Source organism: Solanum tuberosum, unplaced genomic scaffold, assembly GCF_000226075.1.
Source record: "Solanum tuberosum cultivar DM 1-3 516 R44 unplaced genomic scaffold, SolTub_3.0 scf00012, whole genome shotgun sequence".
Classification (NCBI taxonomy): domain Eukaryota; kingdom Viridiplantae; phylum Streptophyta; class Magnoliopsida; order Solanales; family Solanaceae; genus Solanum; species Solanum tuberosum.
The window spans coordinates 496153-511546 of NW_006238937.1; the positions used below are offsets into that span (position 1 = coordinate 496153).

General features: G+C 29.4%; 1 protein-coding gene across 1 annotated transcript; it reads left to right on the forward strand.

Annotated features, from left to right (window-relative positions):
- The first annotated feature begins 9551 nt into the window (after positions 1-9551).
- On the forward strand, positions 9552-11129 carry LOC102579359 (probable WRKY transcription factor 7). The gene is made up of 3 exons (XM_006339798.2): positions 9552-10443; positions 10578-10703; positions 10784-11129. Exons 1-3 carry the CDS (start codon positions 9755-9757, stop codon positions 10941-10943), a joined length of 975 nt encoding a protein of 324 aa, XP_006339860.1. The 5' UTR covers positions 9552-9754; the 3' UTR covers positions 10944-11129.
- The last annotated feature ends 4265 nt before the right edge of the window (positions 11130-15394 follow it).

A 15394-nucleotide genomic window follows, 5' to 3' on the forward strand; every position in this document is an offset into this window, starting at 1 on the left:
AAAAATTCTCGTTTATATATATATATATAAAAAAAAATTGTTACTTGCCACCGCAAGACTTTTTTTAAATAAATTTTTTATTTATGTTATATTCGATACACAATAGAAAAAAAATTGTAAAATATATGTACATATATAACACAAAATGAGAAAAATATAAAAATAAATAAATAAATTAGGAGTGAAGGGTTACATAGGATGAGTAGAATTGTATTTTTAAAAAATAAAATAATATCATTTTTTTTGGAGAATGAGTGGGTGGGAGGGGGGAATTTTTGTCAAGGTGGAATATTTTATTCATGTGGAATGTCATGTGTTAAGTTTTTTTCAAATGAAAGAGAGAGTGCATTACACACGCCACTGAGATATGTTTCTCAAACTAATAACTGATAGTTTAGGTATGAAACTCACAATCTCAATAGTTTAGGTATGAAACTAAAAAAAAGGGATAGTTTAGGTGTGTTTTTTGACACTTATCTCTTTTTTTTATTTCATTCTTTAGTTAACGGAAAATTTTAAAACTAATTTTTTTTGCGGCTAGATTGTAATTTAGTTTTTGTATTTATAAAAATAAAATAAAAGTGGGGCATCTATAATAAATTTTACAAGAAAATTAGTGAAACGCAAATAAATTTGACCATCAAAATAATAAATTTAAATTAATAGTTGAAACAAAAAAAGTTTAAAAAAATACGTGTGAGGAGAATCAAATATACCCATATGGATTATATTTTTTCAAAAAAATAATTAAAAGATTAAATTAATTTATTTTTTTTACTTCCGTTAAAGGGAAAGGGTATATGTGAGCCATTTGTATGACAATAAGGCTATATATGAGTCACTTTCATAACGAGGGTATATTAGCTCTAAAATTGAGGGATATATCAGACCATGTTCTCTATTTTTTTTAATTCTACATATCAAAAGGAATTTTCTCTGAAAACATAAATCAAAACGGATATAATTGAGAAAATGTTGGTCTTGTTAAGCTTGTTTTTGTAGTACTTATGCATGTCTATGTAAAAACAAGTGAAATGTAATTTAAGTTAAATATTTATCTAGTTTATATATACTTTATTGATGTGGGATTAAATGATTGATTTTGATGTTCGGAATACAATTAAATTCGAATTTATACCAAAAGTACATGCATAGGCACCACGCATATATTGTAAAATATGCAGTTAGTAATAATCCAGTCAAAGTAATAAGAATTAGGCCTAACACGATTCTAAATGGAAAAACTTGTGTTAAATATTTCTTAAAAAAACAACTCATATCTGGAGCTCGAAAGTCGAAACAACAGACCTCTAATTAAAGGGAGTAGGCAGATTTTTTGGAATGGTGATGTCAAGGCAGTTACAACTTCAAAGGAGCCATTATTGTCGATCCGAGAGGATCACTGCATGCATCACTATTCTGTTAACTGTTAGGAGCTAATTACGTATCCCCAAGAAAAACTTAATATTATCGCTGCGATCAAGGATATTTTTAATAGTGATAATAACATATACAATTAGCTAATTGTATTTCCATGAACTTTTATTTCTTACATGCGTACATGATATGCCTTGATTTTTATTTCAAAGCAACATGGTCAAATTTGCTTATGTATGTTGTTAAAAATTAAGTAATTTTATCATACTTCAATTTTGTTTGTCTAATATTACTCACGTCGTTTTAAAAAAGTCTCGTCTTTACCTTTGATAGCTTCAAACGCCAAAGGATAAGGCCTAATTAATAATTGTATCTTTTGGGCAGTTAAAGCACAAATGAAATGCTATTATTTCTTAATGCCTAATGACTTTGGCATGTTTTAAACAAGACTACTAGCTAGATGATGTGTAAAAAAACCCAAAAAAGAGGAGTCCAAAAGGGCCTGTACTGAAATAGTAGCATATTAGGTTTTGGACTTTAATTTAGATAGAATTGCATTAACATATTAGTGGAACCCAATCCAGCCCGTTTGATGTACAAAAAGTGAAAAAGATATCAATTCCTAAACTATTACAAGTCCAAAAGAATTGGATTAAGTTCCCATAAGCTCATGATAACACTTGTTTTTATTGGTTAAGGTCTACTTACCTTCTATATATATCACTTATGAAATTACACACCAGATATGCTACTATTATCTCTAAATAATAAATTTGTGTATAAAATTTCATGTTTGGGCAATTGTACAGTGGTGTTAGCTATCTCAATTGTAAGTATCATTCCAATTATCACTTATTAATTAGAGATATGGACTAGTAATATATATTAGCTAATGATTATATCAATCACCCGTTCAAGTTTGGGTGGAATAATGACCTCACATATTTATTAGTTAGTTCATCTTTATTGATCCCCTAATTAATTTAATTCGTTTAAACATTAGGTTGATTAATATGTCGTCCAATTTAATCCATGAGAAATTACCTTCTTAGAATATTTATATAGTTTATTGAGGGTGTTTATATCTATTATTATATGTATAGAGCACTATAATGAAGAAGAAAATAAGTTTTATTGATTTATTTGCTAATTAAGAAAATTAAAAGAAAACAGAGAAAGAGATTAAGACTTGGTGAGTGTTATGAGTAGATTGGCCTGGCTATAAACCATTACCAAGCTCATCTTGAGTCAACCAATTTCAACCCACCTAATTAACTTGTGTTCTGGGTTGATCAGACCTAAGCATTTATTATTGGTAGTGCACGCCTCAAATTTATCATAAACCATTGAGTCAACCACTAATTTTGTAGTTAAGAGATCTAAAATTTATACATGTACATAAATAAATATAAATAAATAAAATTCTTATTTATATATAGAGGTGTAAGTACTAAGTAGGGTCGGTGTAATTTGCCCTTCTCTAACCATGACTATATTCAATCTGAGACTGGACAACTAATTCACTACATCAAAAATGATCATTAGCAATTGCTGCTAAATATGTATTTTTAACGGCAATTAACACTCTTTGTATATGTCTCTAAAGTCTTTAGCGACATTGGTTCTAATGACACTTAACTAATTCCGGTAAGACTTTAGCACTCTTTATTAATGTCAATATTTATTACCGCTAAAAGTTGTTTTTGTTGTAGTGATTATTGAATAGGGCTCTATGATTGATCCGTGTACCACTGAATTTCGTTATTTATATTCAAATAAATTTCAATAATATCATTATCACTATTATAGATATATATATAGAATAAAATAAGTCACTGGTCCTCCGATCCATTGATACTACTCAATTCAAAGATATAAGAGGGAGGTTCGGATGAACACCTTATCCCTAGATCCGCCCGTAATATGGTGATCTATGTTTCAACCCATTGACCAAGTTAATTTTTGGGTAAATATTGAAGAGAAGAACTCTGAAGTTGTTTAACCATAAATTCATGATGTAAAACTTACCGGTGGTTGCACCAATCCAAATAGATGTTTGCATACACAGTTTTAGCATTTTCACTATAATTGATTAGCATGCACTTTTATCACATTAAATTACTCATGTATAATAAATATAAATAATTTAAAATAAATATACATTTGATGCAAAAAAATTGGAGAATTATGCATAATAACAAACATTTAGCCTATATTAGGTAATGCAGCTATCATTTAAGAAAATTATAAATTGTGGCTATAGTTTCCTCAATTCTTGTTATTCGCTGATTAATCTGATTTGTATAATTCGTCTGATTTGTATAAATCTAGAATTTTATATATGATTATCATAGCTATTTGTATACGATTTAAAAAATTCATAATAAATTACCATGTTTGTATATTGGCAAGCGAAATATATAATCGAAGTTCTAAAAAATTCTTAAATATATAAATACACAATTTGTATAAACTTACCCTATTTGTATATTCGCAAGAGAAATATACAAACGGGAAGAAATATATAATCTGCAGCCTTCATAGCAAACACAATTATAGCTATGAAACGCAATTATCAAAACTATAATTGTACGTAGAGCCTTATTATGTCTATTATGTTTTTGCTATTTCTGAATTTTTTTCAAATGCCGCTACACACTACACTAAAGTATAAAGTAAAATTTGAGTTCTATACACTATATACATATATATATAAGCAATTATATAAAAACATATACTAGGAGTACTATATATCTATATTTAGTCCTAGCTAGATGCTCCATAAAGCTGATGAATGCCAGCTGGGTGGCTTATACTTTTTTGACTTCTACGTGCAGATGTTTTGTTTTTCTTACTCTCTTATGTTAGATTCTTGATGTGAATGCAGAGGAAATTGACTAAAATGTAACCTATTAAATACCTAAGGGAAAATGTAGGTTATTAGGTTTACTAGTCGTCGAATAAACTTTAAAAGGACACATTAGTCAACAATGAATTGTTAGAAATTTGGACTATATATAAATGGAGACAGTGATTAATTTCTACACTCGTCAATTCGTCGGTCAATGTTAAGGAAATCACGAGTGACCCAAATTTTCCACTTTGTCCATATTCATATCCTAAATATGAATGGAAAAAATATTACTCCCTAATTAGTATTCGATATTTATGTTTCAAACCAATATAAATGCATGAGTAGACAATAGTCATACGTAAACTCTTATTACACATTGTAGCTAGTCAATAATTTCTTCGATTCAATTTGTTTATTTTACTCTTATTATAAACATAGTTAGTTTTGAAAAATTTGCCAAAATGCACCTTCATCATTACACTGCAAGCTCTAGCTAACATCTAATTATATCTCTACAACAAGATTTAAAGGGTAATAATTTAGCGATAATAATATAATTGAATCATCAAAAATAATAAATATGAGTATGTGTTTTTATGGTAATAAATAATATTGTTAAAAGAAAAATCAGTTGCTATTAAATATCTCTTATTATTGTAGTATATTCATGGAATTCAAATGCATATTTTTATACTAGCTATAAACTCATAAATTTTTCGACAAAGCAGATTCAATTCTTCCTTCCCTATTTGTAGTTTAGATATATTTATGATTTGATGTAAGTATCAAGTGCGGATAAATATGATAGTAGCAGGTAGGTAAGGCATTGCGTTTGCATGGCCAATTTTTCTCGGATGTGCGTGTTTAAAATGCAGCCTTGTTCATCGCGAGGATCCCGGAGACGGTAGTCTAAATTCCGTGCAGCAAATCTTCTTCTTTGACTTATGCTTGCTGATTATAAGATTCTAAGTTGGACTTTTATAACCTAACACTTTGATTATTTAGACGCAATTTTCTATTACTAGACTAGATCTCTCTTAGGTTAGGCGCCGCTATGATCAAACAGGGGTAAAAATGTACTTATAATAATTGAGTAATTTAATGAATTTATGTTAATTTGTTGTCATTAAATTAAAAAGTCTATTTAGGCACATGACATGTTTGCAAAGTGCGACATATCGTAGATCTTAAAAAATGAATTTAGTTTAAAACTTGATGTATGATTCGATGTAAAAATTGACGGATATAGCAGGTGATTAATGTATTATTGCGCCGTACCTCCAATGAGAATATTTAAGATATATATATCATGAAAAAATAATATTAGAACTTTAAAAAAGAAGTAAAAAAAATAAATAAACGACAAAAGTCGAAACCAAATCAAGTGCTTTACTGCTTTACCAGCTAGTTGCAGTTTCGATTACAAGGCATTCGAAAATCGAAGATTTTGTACGTAAAAGTGAAATTATCTATTCATATTCATTCAAGTGAAAAGTCTGACAAAAGCCAATAAAAACGATTATATTTGATTTATTTTCAAGTTTTGCTTACAAATTTAGTTTTGCTTATAAATTTAATAATAAATCCAGACAATTGGTTTCTAGAGAGATACAAGGCCAGAGTTCCCTACAGGCTTACACTGAACAAGGTAAGAAAAACATTTCTCCGTTTCAATTTATTTGCACTTTTTCTTAATTTGTTTCAAAAATATTTCTTTCCTTCTTAATTTATTTCAATTTAACAACTCTTTAATTTTAACTTTTCATATAACATATTTAAAATCACGACACATAACCAACAAACAGCCAAATCAAAATCCACCCATAGCAGAGAAAATAAGGGATTAATCACGGTGCAGAGGATAATTAGCTCAACTATTTAATTATTACTGAGGCCGAATGCAAAATATAATTTATGGATTCATTCATAAATTCACCAAATAAATATAAACATAGATTTAAATCCAATTAATATATTATTTCACAGTAAAATCTTTCTCTCGAACTCATAATATTCAAATTCTCTTACATTAGCCATTGATATTAATTACCACAATCACTCTTTAATAAATGATTATTATATGTTCGAAACTCATAAGAATTTGATCAATCATATTTTCTTATTGCGGTAATGATTCCTCTGGCATTACGACCTTTACCACAACGACGTTGTCCATAGATCAAATTATTTCATGGATTGGATTTCACTTGACTGTCTACGGTTCCAGGCCTCACTATCTATCAATCAAGAAGGTAAAGGAGAGAAGGTTTGATTGAAAGTAGTACGTCTGCAGGGATCTGTCGTTAACGATTTGACCGGGACACATCCAATTGACAAGATAGAGCTAAACTACAAATTTTCTTCCCTATTTATTTAGGGAATTACTATTCCTGACCTACGATTCAATGGTAACTCACCTAAAGAGATCCTGATGAGTTTCACAAAATTTGTTCAAGTACAGTACTTGTTGTGTGAAAAGGTTCGCTCAACAAACATGTTTGACTCCAAATGAATTAGATTACTATCCTAACTGATTTTGTGCTTAATAAAGCCATTTAAACAACTTAATTAAAATTACTTAACCATACCGTAAGAAAAGAACAACGGTGAATAATTAGGTAAATATATGAAATTTACTTAGACCTTTAATTTTTATTTATTTATATTTCCTATAATCTTTATCCACTTCATTCAACTTATAGATTTTAAGGCGGGTTTTTTCATAATCCAAAAAAATTATACCTACCGCGGTAAAAGAATAATAACGGATTATAAGCTTTAATAGAATGAAAAATTCCTTTTATATATATGAAAGAGAACAATACCATTAGATTTTCTAAAGTTGAACCAAATTGATAACAACCAAACCAATATACATGTATTATATTTAATTTAATTTCTAATAATTTAAATACAAGCTAAATTGATTAAGTTTTTATTTTAATCAAAAATCAACTCAAACCGAACAAAGAAATATGATTACGTAAACGATGAAACGAAACACATGTTATCGTTGCATGGTTGTTATTCAATTTGAACGAGTCCTAGCTAAGTCTTTTGTTTTTTTCTTTTTTTCTACCATTTGGGAGAGAGTTTAGTTACAACTTACAAGAATGTCTAATTATATCCAAATAAAATTAGGGAAATTTTCACAAATAGTTACTATAATAAATTTAATGATGCTCCATAATTATAGTTTGTATATTTATGGGTTGTAGCTACAGTTTAAGTTGCCTCGTATGTATAATTCAAGGGTTTGTATAATTTGCGGGTGAGTTTGTATAATTTGTGGGTGAGTTTGTGTAATTTGCGGGTGAGTTTGTATAATTCGCGGGTGAGTTTGTATAATTCGCGGGTACGTTTGTATAATTCAATTTTTTTTTATAAATCCGAGATAACGAATTTATACAAACACAAACATCTGAACTTTAAACAGTTATACAAATTATATTATACAAATTCTGAATTATACAAACGCGTGAATCATACGAAACAAAAAAAACTGAGCCACGTAATTATAGTTAAAAATAGGCCGTGAATTTTTATTAAGGCAAATTGTAGCTATGTTAACTTATTAACTAGTATATATTTGCTTATCCGCGTAATTTTCCTATAAAATTATCCTAGTTGTTTTTCTTTTCTAATTTGAACTACTTTTTTGTAATAATAATAGTCAAACCTAAAATCTATTGTCAATTGAATTATGCTGTCTAAAACCAATTGAGGGGGTAAGACTAGTAAAGTACTCCATACATTCTAGAAGAAAATGAATCCAATGCTCAAAGATAAAAATCAAACTTAAATAATTAAAGTGGCCAAAATGGAATTGTAACGAAATCCCTTTTATTCAAAAAAGAGACGAGGACAAATGGAATTGAAACAAAATTCCAGCCCCTGCTTGAGTAAATGATATAATACAAAGACAAAAAAAATCAGAAAAGTCAACTAAAATGGGAGGGAAAAAATTGAAGTAGAAGAAGTAGTACGTAACCGAATACCACTAATTGATATGCGTTTTTTTCCCTCTAGATCTTACTTATAAGTTATAAATTTAGTGATATAGTTATGTTTTCTTTTTACAGAATTGTAAAGTTGAGCTGAAAGAATTTTTAAATTTCTTTTTATGATTTAGGTCAAATAATATTTTTTTTTGGCAAAAAGCGCAAAAGAAAATGAAAACACTTCAGAATTTGAACTTCATAGTTCATACAATTTCCGCACAATGGTGGAGTTAGAGGGCCAGAAGAGTGGTCTTCTAAATTCCGTATCGTGTGAATGTAAAAATTATATACATGATAGATGTTGAATCATATTAATAAAAAATTTAACTCCATTATTATCACTACATGACATGTGTGGTTCAATTGTTATATGGTATTTATTCGTATTACGAGAGTCTCACATCAAATTAAAAAAAACATGTGTTGTCTAGCTCTTTTCAAACGGTCTTGAACAATTATTCGCTCTTAAATTAGACCCAATATTCATAGCATGATAGCAGAGCAGGAATCATTTCTATTCTTATTCTTGAAACTTGGTAATAAATTATCCACACTCTAGATATCCAGATCCATAGCATAAGTAGTGTTTTTTATTTATGTGTTATCTTACAGTTTTTTTGCTAGATCCATAACAATTCCCCTATTTTTCTTTGATCTTCTAGTACTAACAACAAATCCTCCAAATCAAACACAAGTATCTCGTGAATCGGACGGCGTTGTCACACTCCTTTGACCTGATCAGTTCAAATTTCCCCAAAAAAAACCCCACCCCACTCACTCTTATTTACCCAAAGAAAAGGTCAATGAACCATTACTCTCATGACCCACCCCACCCCACAACAATCAAAATCATTTTCCCCCTTTTATTAAAGCAACATAATATTCTCTTCTTTCACAACCCTCGAGAAAGAAAAATTAAAGTTACTTCTCACTTAAACAATAATTTAACAAAAAAAACAAGTGACAATTTACCGGTAAAATTATTGAGTAATCTTGCTTTTTATTACTACTCGTCTTATAATGGCAGAATCGGAGTACTAAAGTTTGACTAACGAATATCCTATTTTTAGCTTGAATTAAGACCTATTTCTCTATATATGCTCGAGAAATTATATAAATATAATAAAAAATATATTTTACTTCTAACTCGTAAAGATTAAAAAAACTTTCTTTTTCAAAAAATCCTCGACACACATAGCACATATCAGAGCACTGGTATCGATATTTATTGTTTTTGACCTTAAGAAAGTAAAAAGTATAAAAAATAAATAAAAGAAGCCCTTGTATATGTGTGCGATCGTATTCGCACCTAATCTTGACGAGGCAGAAGTTAGATTAGAGTGACAGGTAAGTCACCTACTGTTTACTTTATCACAACTTTCTTCTTCTTCTTTTTATGCTAATAAATACCCTCACCAAGGCCATAACTTTGACTCTTTATTAAACTCTCTCATTTACATACTTCATTGATGTTTCTATTTTCTGAAATCACTATACTTCTCAGTTGTCTAAATTAGCTATAATGGCTGTGGAGCTAATGATGGATTACAGAAACAATAGGAATAGTACTACTAATTGTATAAACTTCGTGGCGAAATTAGAAGAAAAATCAGTTGTGCAAGAAGCTGCTTCTGGTCTTGAGAGTGTTGAGAAACTCATCAGATTATTATCACAGACTCAATCTCAACAAATTCAGCAGCGAAATAAGTCTCCAATGGAGATTGAAATGGTGGCTGATGCAGCTGTTACAAAGTTTAAGAAGGTAATTTCACTTCTAGATCGAAACAGAACTGGTCATGCTAGATTCAGAAGAGCTCCTTTGGCTAGTGCTAATCCTTTGCCTATGAATTCTAGTAAAGATTTTGTTGATACGAAAGTGTATTCTCCAACTCCGATCCAACAAGTTCCTTTAATTAACTATGACCATTTTAACCCTCTGGTTCCAAAAACGATAAGCTTCTCATATTCACCGGAAATGTCTCGCACAAATTCGTTCAATATCTCATCGTTAACAGGGGAAACAGAGAGCAAACAACATTCTTCATCTAATTCAGCTTTCCAGATTACCAATCTTTCTTCTCAAGTCTCTAATTCTGCCGGAAAGCCTCCATTGTCTTCTTCTTCACTGAAACGAAAGTGCAGTTTATCGGAAAATGCCGTATCTGGGAAGTGCAGTGGATCCTCCGGCCGATGCCATTGTTCCAAGAGAAGGTAATTAAATTCATCATTCAGTTAGATTATTTCGTCTAAAATCTTAATCGTTATAGCTAATATATCTTTATTTATTTAAATTATGTTTGTTTGGATATGCAATAGTAGTATTGATGAAATGAATTTTTTTACAGGAAGTTAAGGCTGAAGAGGGTAGTTCGAGTACCGGCAATAAGCATGAAACTGTCAGATATCCCACCAGATGATTACTCATGGAGAAAATATGGACAGAAGCCAATCAAAGGATCACCACATCCAAGGTATATTTAGAGCTAATTGATCATGAATTTGTTTAATAATGTTGGATTCTAAATTATTATTATTATTGCTCTATGAACAGGGGATATTACAAGTGTAGTAGTGTAAGAGGTTGTCCAGCACGTAAACATGTTGAAAGAGCATTGGATGATCCAACTATGCTGATTGTTACATATGAAGGAGAACATAATCATTCACTTTCTGTTGCAGAAACAAGTAGTCTCATTTTAGAGTCTTCTTAGGAATCAAAAATTGTGTAGCTTTCTTTAATCCCCTGAAAAGATGAAGGGTTTTCCAATCAATGTAAACTCTATCGTTGTTAATTAGATTAGTTGATCAGTCTGTTGAAGTAAATCAAGATCTGTCTCAAATGAGATTAAGCATCGTAATTAAGTATTTTATTTATGCTAAACTGAATTGCTACTCAATTCGTATTTTCTATGCTTTTTAACTAAACTAATTTACAAATACAGGTCAAAAACATAATTAAAGGATAATGGATTAGGTGCGTTTGAATAATTCAAAGAAATAGTACATGCAATTGGGTTCTTTGTTTTACTACGTACGTTGCTTTTGTCTTTGGATGCTTAACATGTAACAAAGAGACGTATGATTTGATGGAGTAGCTATAGCTTTATCTTTTTCATTTCTTTATTTAATTGATGTAATTGTGATTATTTGCTTTAGATAAATAGTCTAAATAGTTGATCATCACAAAAGTAAAAGCAAGAAAGTGACTTGGTCAAAAAAAGATAGATGCCGTAGTGGAACAACCTTGTTGATCTAGATGGGGTCTCTTTAGATGTCGTATTTGGAACGGTTGACTAACAAAAAGAAAAATGGTAGTAGTATAGTATTATAAGGGAAGAGAGAGAGGTTGGTAGTTGAGGAAATGGGACGGCTAATTTACTATTCTACTTACCATACTAATGACAAATACTAGTAGGAGAGGAGAAAAGTAAATGCAACAATTTGTGGTGTTTTCTTCGCAATAGGTGGATTTGCATTTAATCAATGGTCAGAAAATTTGGTCAGAATTTGACTAGAAATTTAAAAAGTATATAATATTCTTTTTACGTTAAAATAAACTGATTTTTTTCTATTTTTTAATTAAAATATAAAAAGTATTAAAGTTAAAAGGGTAAAAATGTTCAAAAAAGTAAAATAACATGGTGTGAAATATGTTATTTTACCATTCTGACCAAATTTTCTGGCCAAAAGGAATTTTCCTAATCATAATAAGTTAGCTCTTTTGGGATAAGTTACTCTAAATAATGTCCCTTTTCTTATCATGATATCGGAATTAGACTTTTCAACTTTGATTTAATCGATATTGGGTCGCTATATAGTATTGTTCACGGTCCAAATGTATTGGGCATGAGATCTATAGAGTAAAGGTCTATCTTATTAACTAAATATGAATACATTTACTTTCAAACTAGATATTTAAAAGTCAAGTATGAACTAGATAAATTTAGAATCTAGAGTTCATACATGAGTTCAAATATTTAGAATGTCTGCAATGTTATATGTTGAGAGCAATAGATTCAATAGAACTCACACCTCTAGTTAATATTTACACTTGTGTTCTAAAAATAATAATTAATTATAAGTAAATGAAATGCTACATGACCACATAGTTGAAAAACTTAAGATGTTGAAGGAAGCAAACAACAAAGAAAACTCTAGATGCTAAATTTGTTGCTTTCAGAATTGGATTGAAGCAAAACAGTTGGCTGTAGTTGTAGAAATTAGAGTGAAAAAAAGAAGAAGATGTTTGGTGTGAAAAGTGTTGAACCCCACGCACGCACGCACGTATAAGAGGAAGATGGAAATTATGATGAATCAATGTTTTTGGTTAACAAGTCAAAGAAGAGCAGATGGGTTGATTGAAGAATTCATGAGCTATTATTATTATGGTTCAAAGTATGTGGACCTACCCTTTGTTTTTTTGCTTCCTACCTTTAATTATTTCTCTATGCTCAACGTCAAACCTGCATGGGAATCGTCCTATTAGTATGGCTCTGTCATCCTAGTCAACTTTCGTGGTCATTTTTTGGTCTTATTTTCTGCCCTTTTTCGTTGTTTTCCTCCTATCCCACGCCATTATGTTTGAAACTCTGTCATATTAAATGATGGAGTTAGAATTTTAATTATAAGATTAAAATTATGAAAAAAATATATATTAAAAAAACAGAAAATAAAATTAATGTTTATTTATTTTTACTTGTCTATTTTAAAAAATAAAATGAAATGAAGGGAGTATTACTATCAACGATGTACTGATATCCCCGGATTTTCATCACTACGTATTTTCTTTAAATTAATTAACCTTTGAGGATTGTTGAACGGTGGCAATCTGATATGATAGACATTAATTATTTGATGATTTGATAAAAATATTAATTAACCTCCTGTCACATGTTAAATTACAATAATAATGTTATAATTATCACTAAATAATTATCGAAAAAAATTTCATTTGTGGCAGTGTATACCCTCCAAACTAAAATCAGAATGAAAAGAGAAAATTGTGCTTGGACTTTTTAAGGGAGCAAAAATATAAGATTTTGGAAAATTAGAGAATGTAAAGACTTGATCAGACTTCGAAGACTTTCTGTTCACAAGCTCTTTAATCCTCTTTGGTACATATATAGGTATAAAGTGATGGATTAAGATTTTCACTAAAGAATATAAATATATAATAAAGTAAATCAACAAAAAAAACTAAAGAAACTAATAATTTCTTTACCTAATTACAATATTTTATTTTTTTGATGAAATGACATTCCTTGAATACATGTGATTCCATCACTTGATACTTGTACACTTAGCTCTCTTAGCTAATCATTTGGAGTCTTGGATCCAAAAAGTGATCTATAGAATTGTATTCGTTGACACATTTGATGTAATTATATTCATTAATATATTATTTTGACACGATTGTATTTATTGAGATACTTGATACAATTATATTCATGTATATGTTTGATATAGAGTGAATACAAAAGAAACATATACATTTGATGCAATTATATTTGTTGATAAAAATTGATACAATTGTAGCCCGTTGATACAAATTACAAATCAAAATTGTATTCATGATACAACTTGATACAATTAAGACAACATGTTTTATCCCCTCTCTCTCAAATATCATTGGTTCTCTCCTCCTCCTAACAGGTAAAATTATAAATTATAATTAAATCGACGGTAGCTATAAAATTCTAATCAAGCGCAAACTATAGTATTTTTGAAACTTTGTTTCTAAAAATTAAAGACCAGCAGAAAAGTGCAAATGACCCGTATAGTGATCCTATCCCTATTATAGTATAAACTAGTGAATTGAGCCGCGCTTCGTGCGGTAATAAGTTTTCTAAACAATTTATTCATAACATGCGAATGATAAAATTGATTTTTTGACGTGCATGAGTAACAAATTTGAAACATAATTTTCCTTTATACATTTAATAATAAGTATTTAACTTTATTTCCTTTCATGGAAAATTTAATCTTTAGTATGTTCATATACTGTATTTTAAATTTAAATCTAAAGACTTAGCTACTATATAAATACATGAACTTGTCTAACAGTCCCATTTACATTCTATCCTGGTTCTATCAGGGTATAAAAAAACATATTCACATTTTTCTTCTTTTTTCTCTTCCTTTCCATGACTTCTTTCCTACTCCCCACTCTTCTTCCATCTTTGCCTTTTCATTCACCTTCCTTTTATAAAATTGAAAAGAAATAAAAAAAGAATAATATTACAAATAAAATAAATCTGTCTATCTTTCTTTCATTTTCTCTTCAAATTCATCATCTCTAGTCTCCAATTAATTTTATCTAACCGTCAATTTTTATTTTTCTCTTATGATAATATTTATTATTGTGCCTTGTAAATTATATATGAAAGATATTGAAATAACTCTCCCTTTTAAGTATTCTTTCTTCCATTTCTTTTTTATCTTTAGTCGCATAACGTCGATGTTATTACCAATTAGTTTCGTGCAACATCAATTGCTATTATTTTCGAAAAGGCGTTGAACAATGTATTTTTTCATCAGATTCTCATAGACGTATGCGAAAGCGTTAGAAATTCATACAAACTCTGTTAAATACGAATTATATATAGCGATATTGAGATTTTACATTGTGTATTGATAATTAAGAGATAAAAGTAAAAAGCTCTTATATTAATTAAATTGAGCAAAATGATGCACACAAATTTAAATCTTGCAATTGCGATTTGTGTGTTGAGATGTGGACTTATATAAATCTTGAAATATTGCTTGATATTTGTTAAGGTAATTACAATTATCAATAAAAAATAATTAAAACAGAAAATTAAGAGAGACTTGAGGAGATGTTACATGCAGAAAAAGTAATAAGGACAAATAATAAGTAACAGTAATGAGAAATAAATGATCCATACGTTTTCCTGCAAATCTAAGGAAACAATTTTTTTTTTAAACTCTCCGATCTCGTAGACAATGTTATGATTTTCTTTATTTCTCTCTATTTGGCTTCCAATGCTTCTGTTATGTTCACCTACCCTGCTTCCCATGTTGTGTTTTCCCTCTGTTTTCTGCTTTCCGCAGGTGAAATGTTACTTTGGGTTTTCAAGAAAATTATGCAACAATTCGAAGAAGAAGAGTATTTTCAGAGTGAAATTACTGTTTGGAACTATCT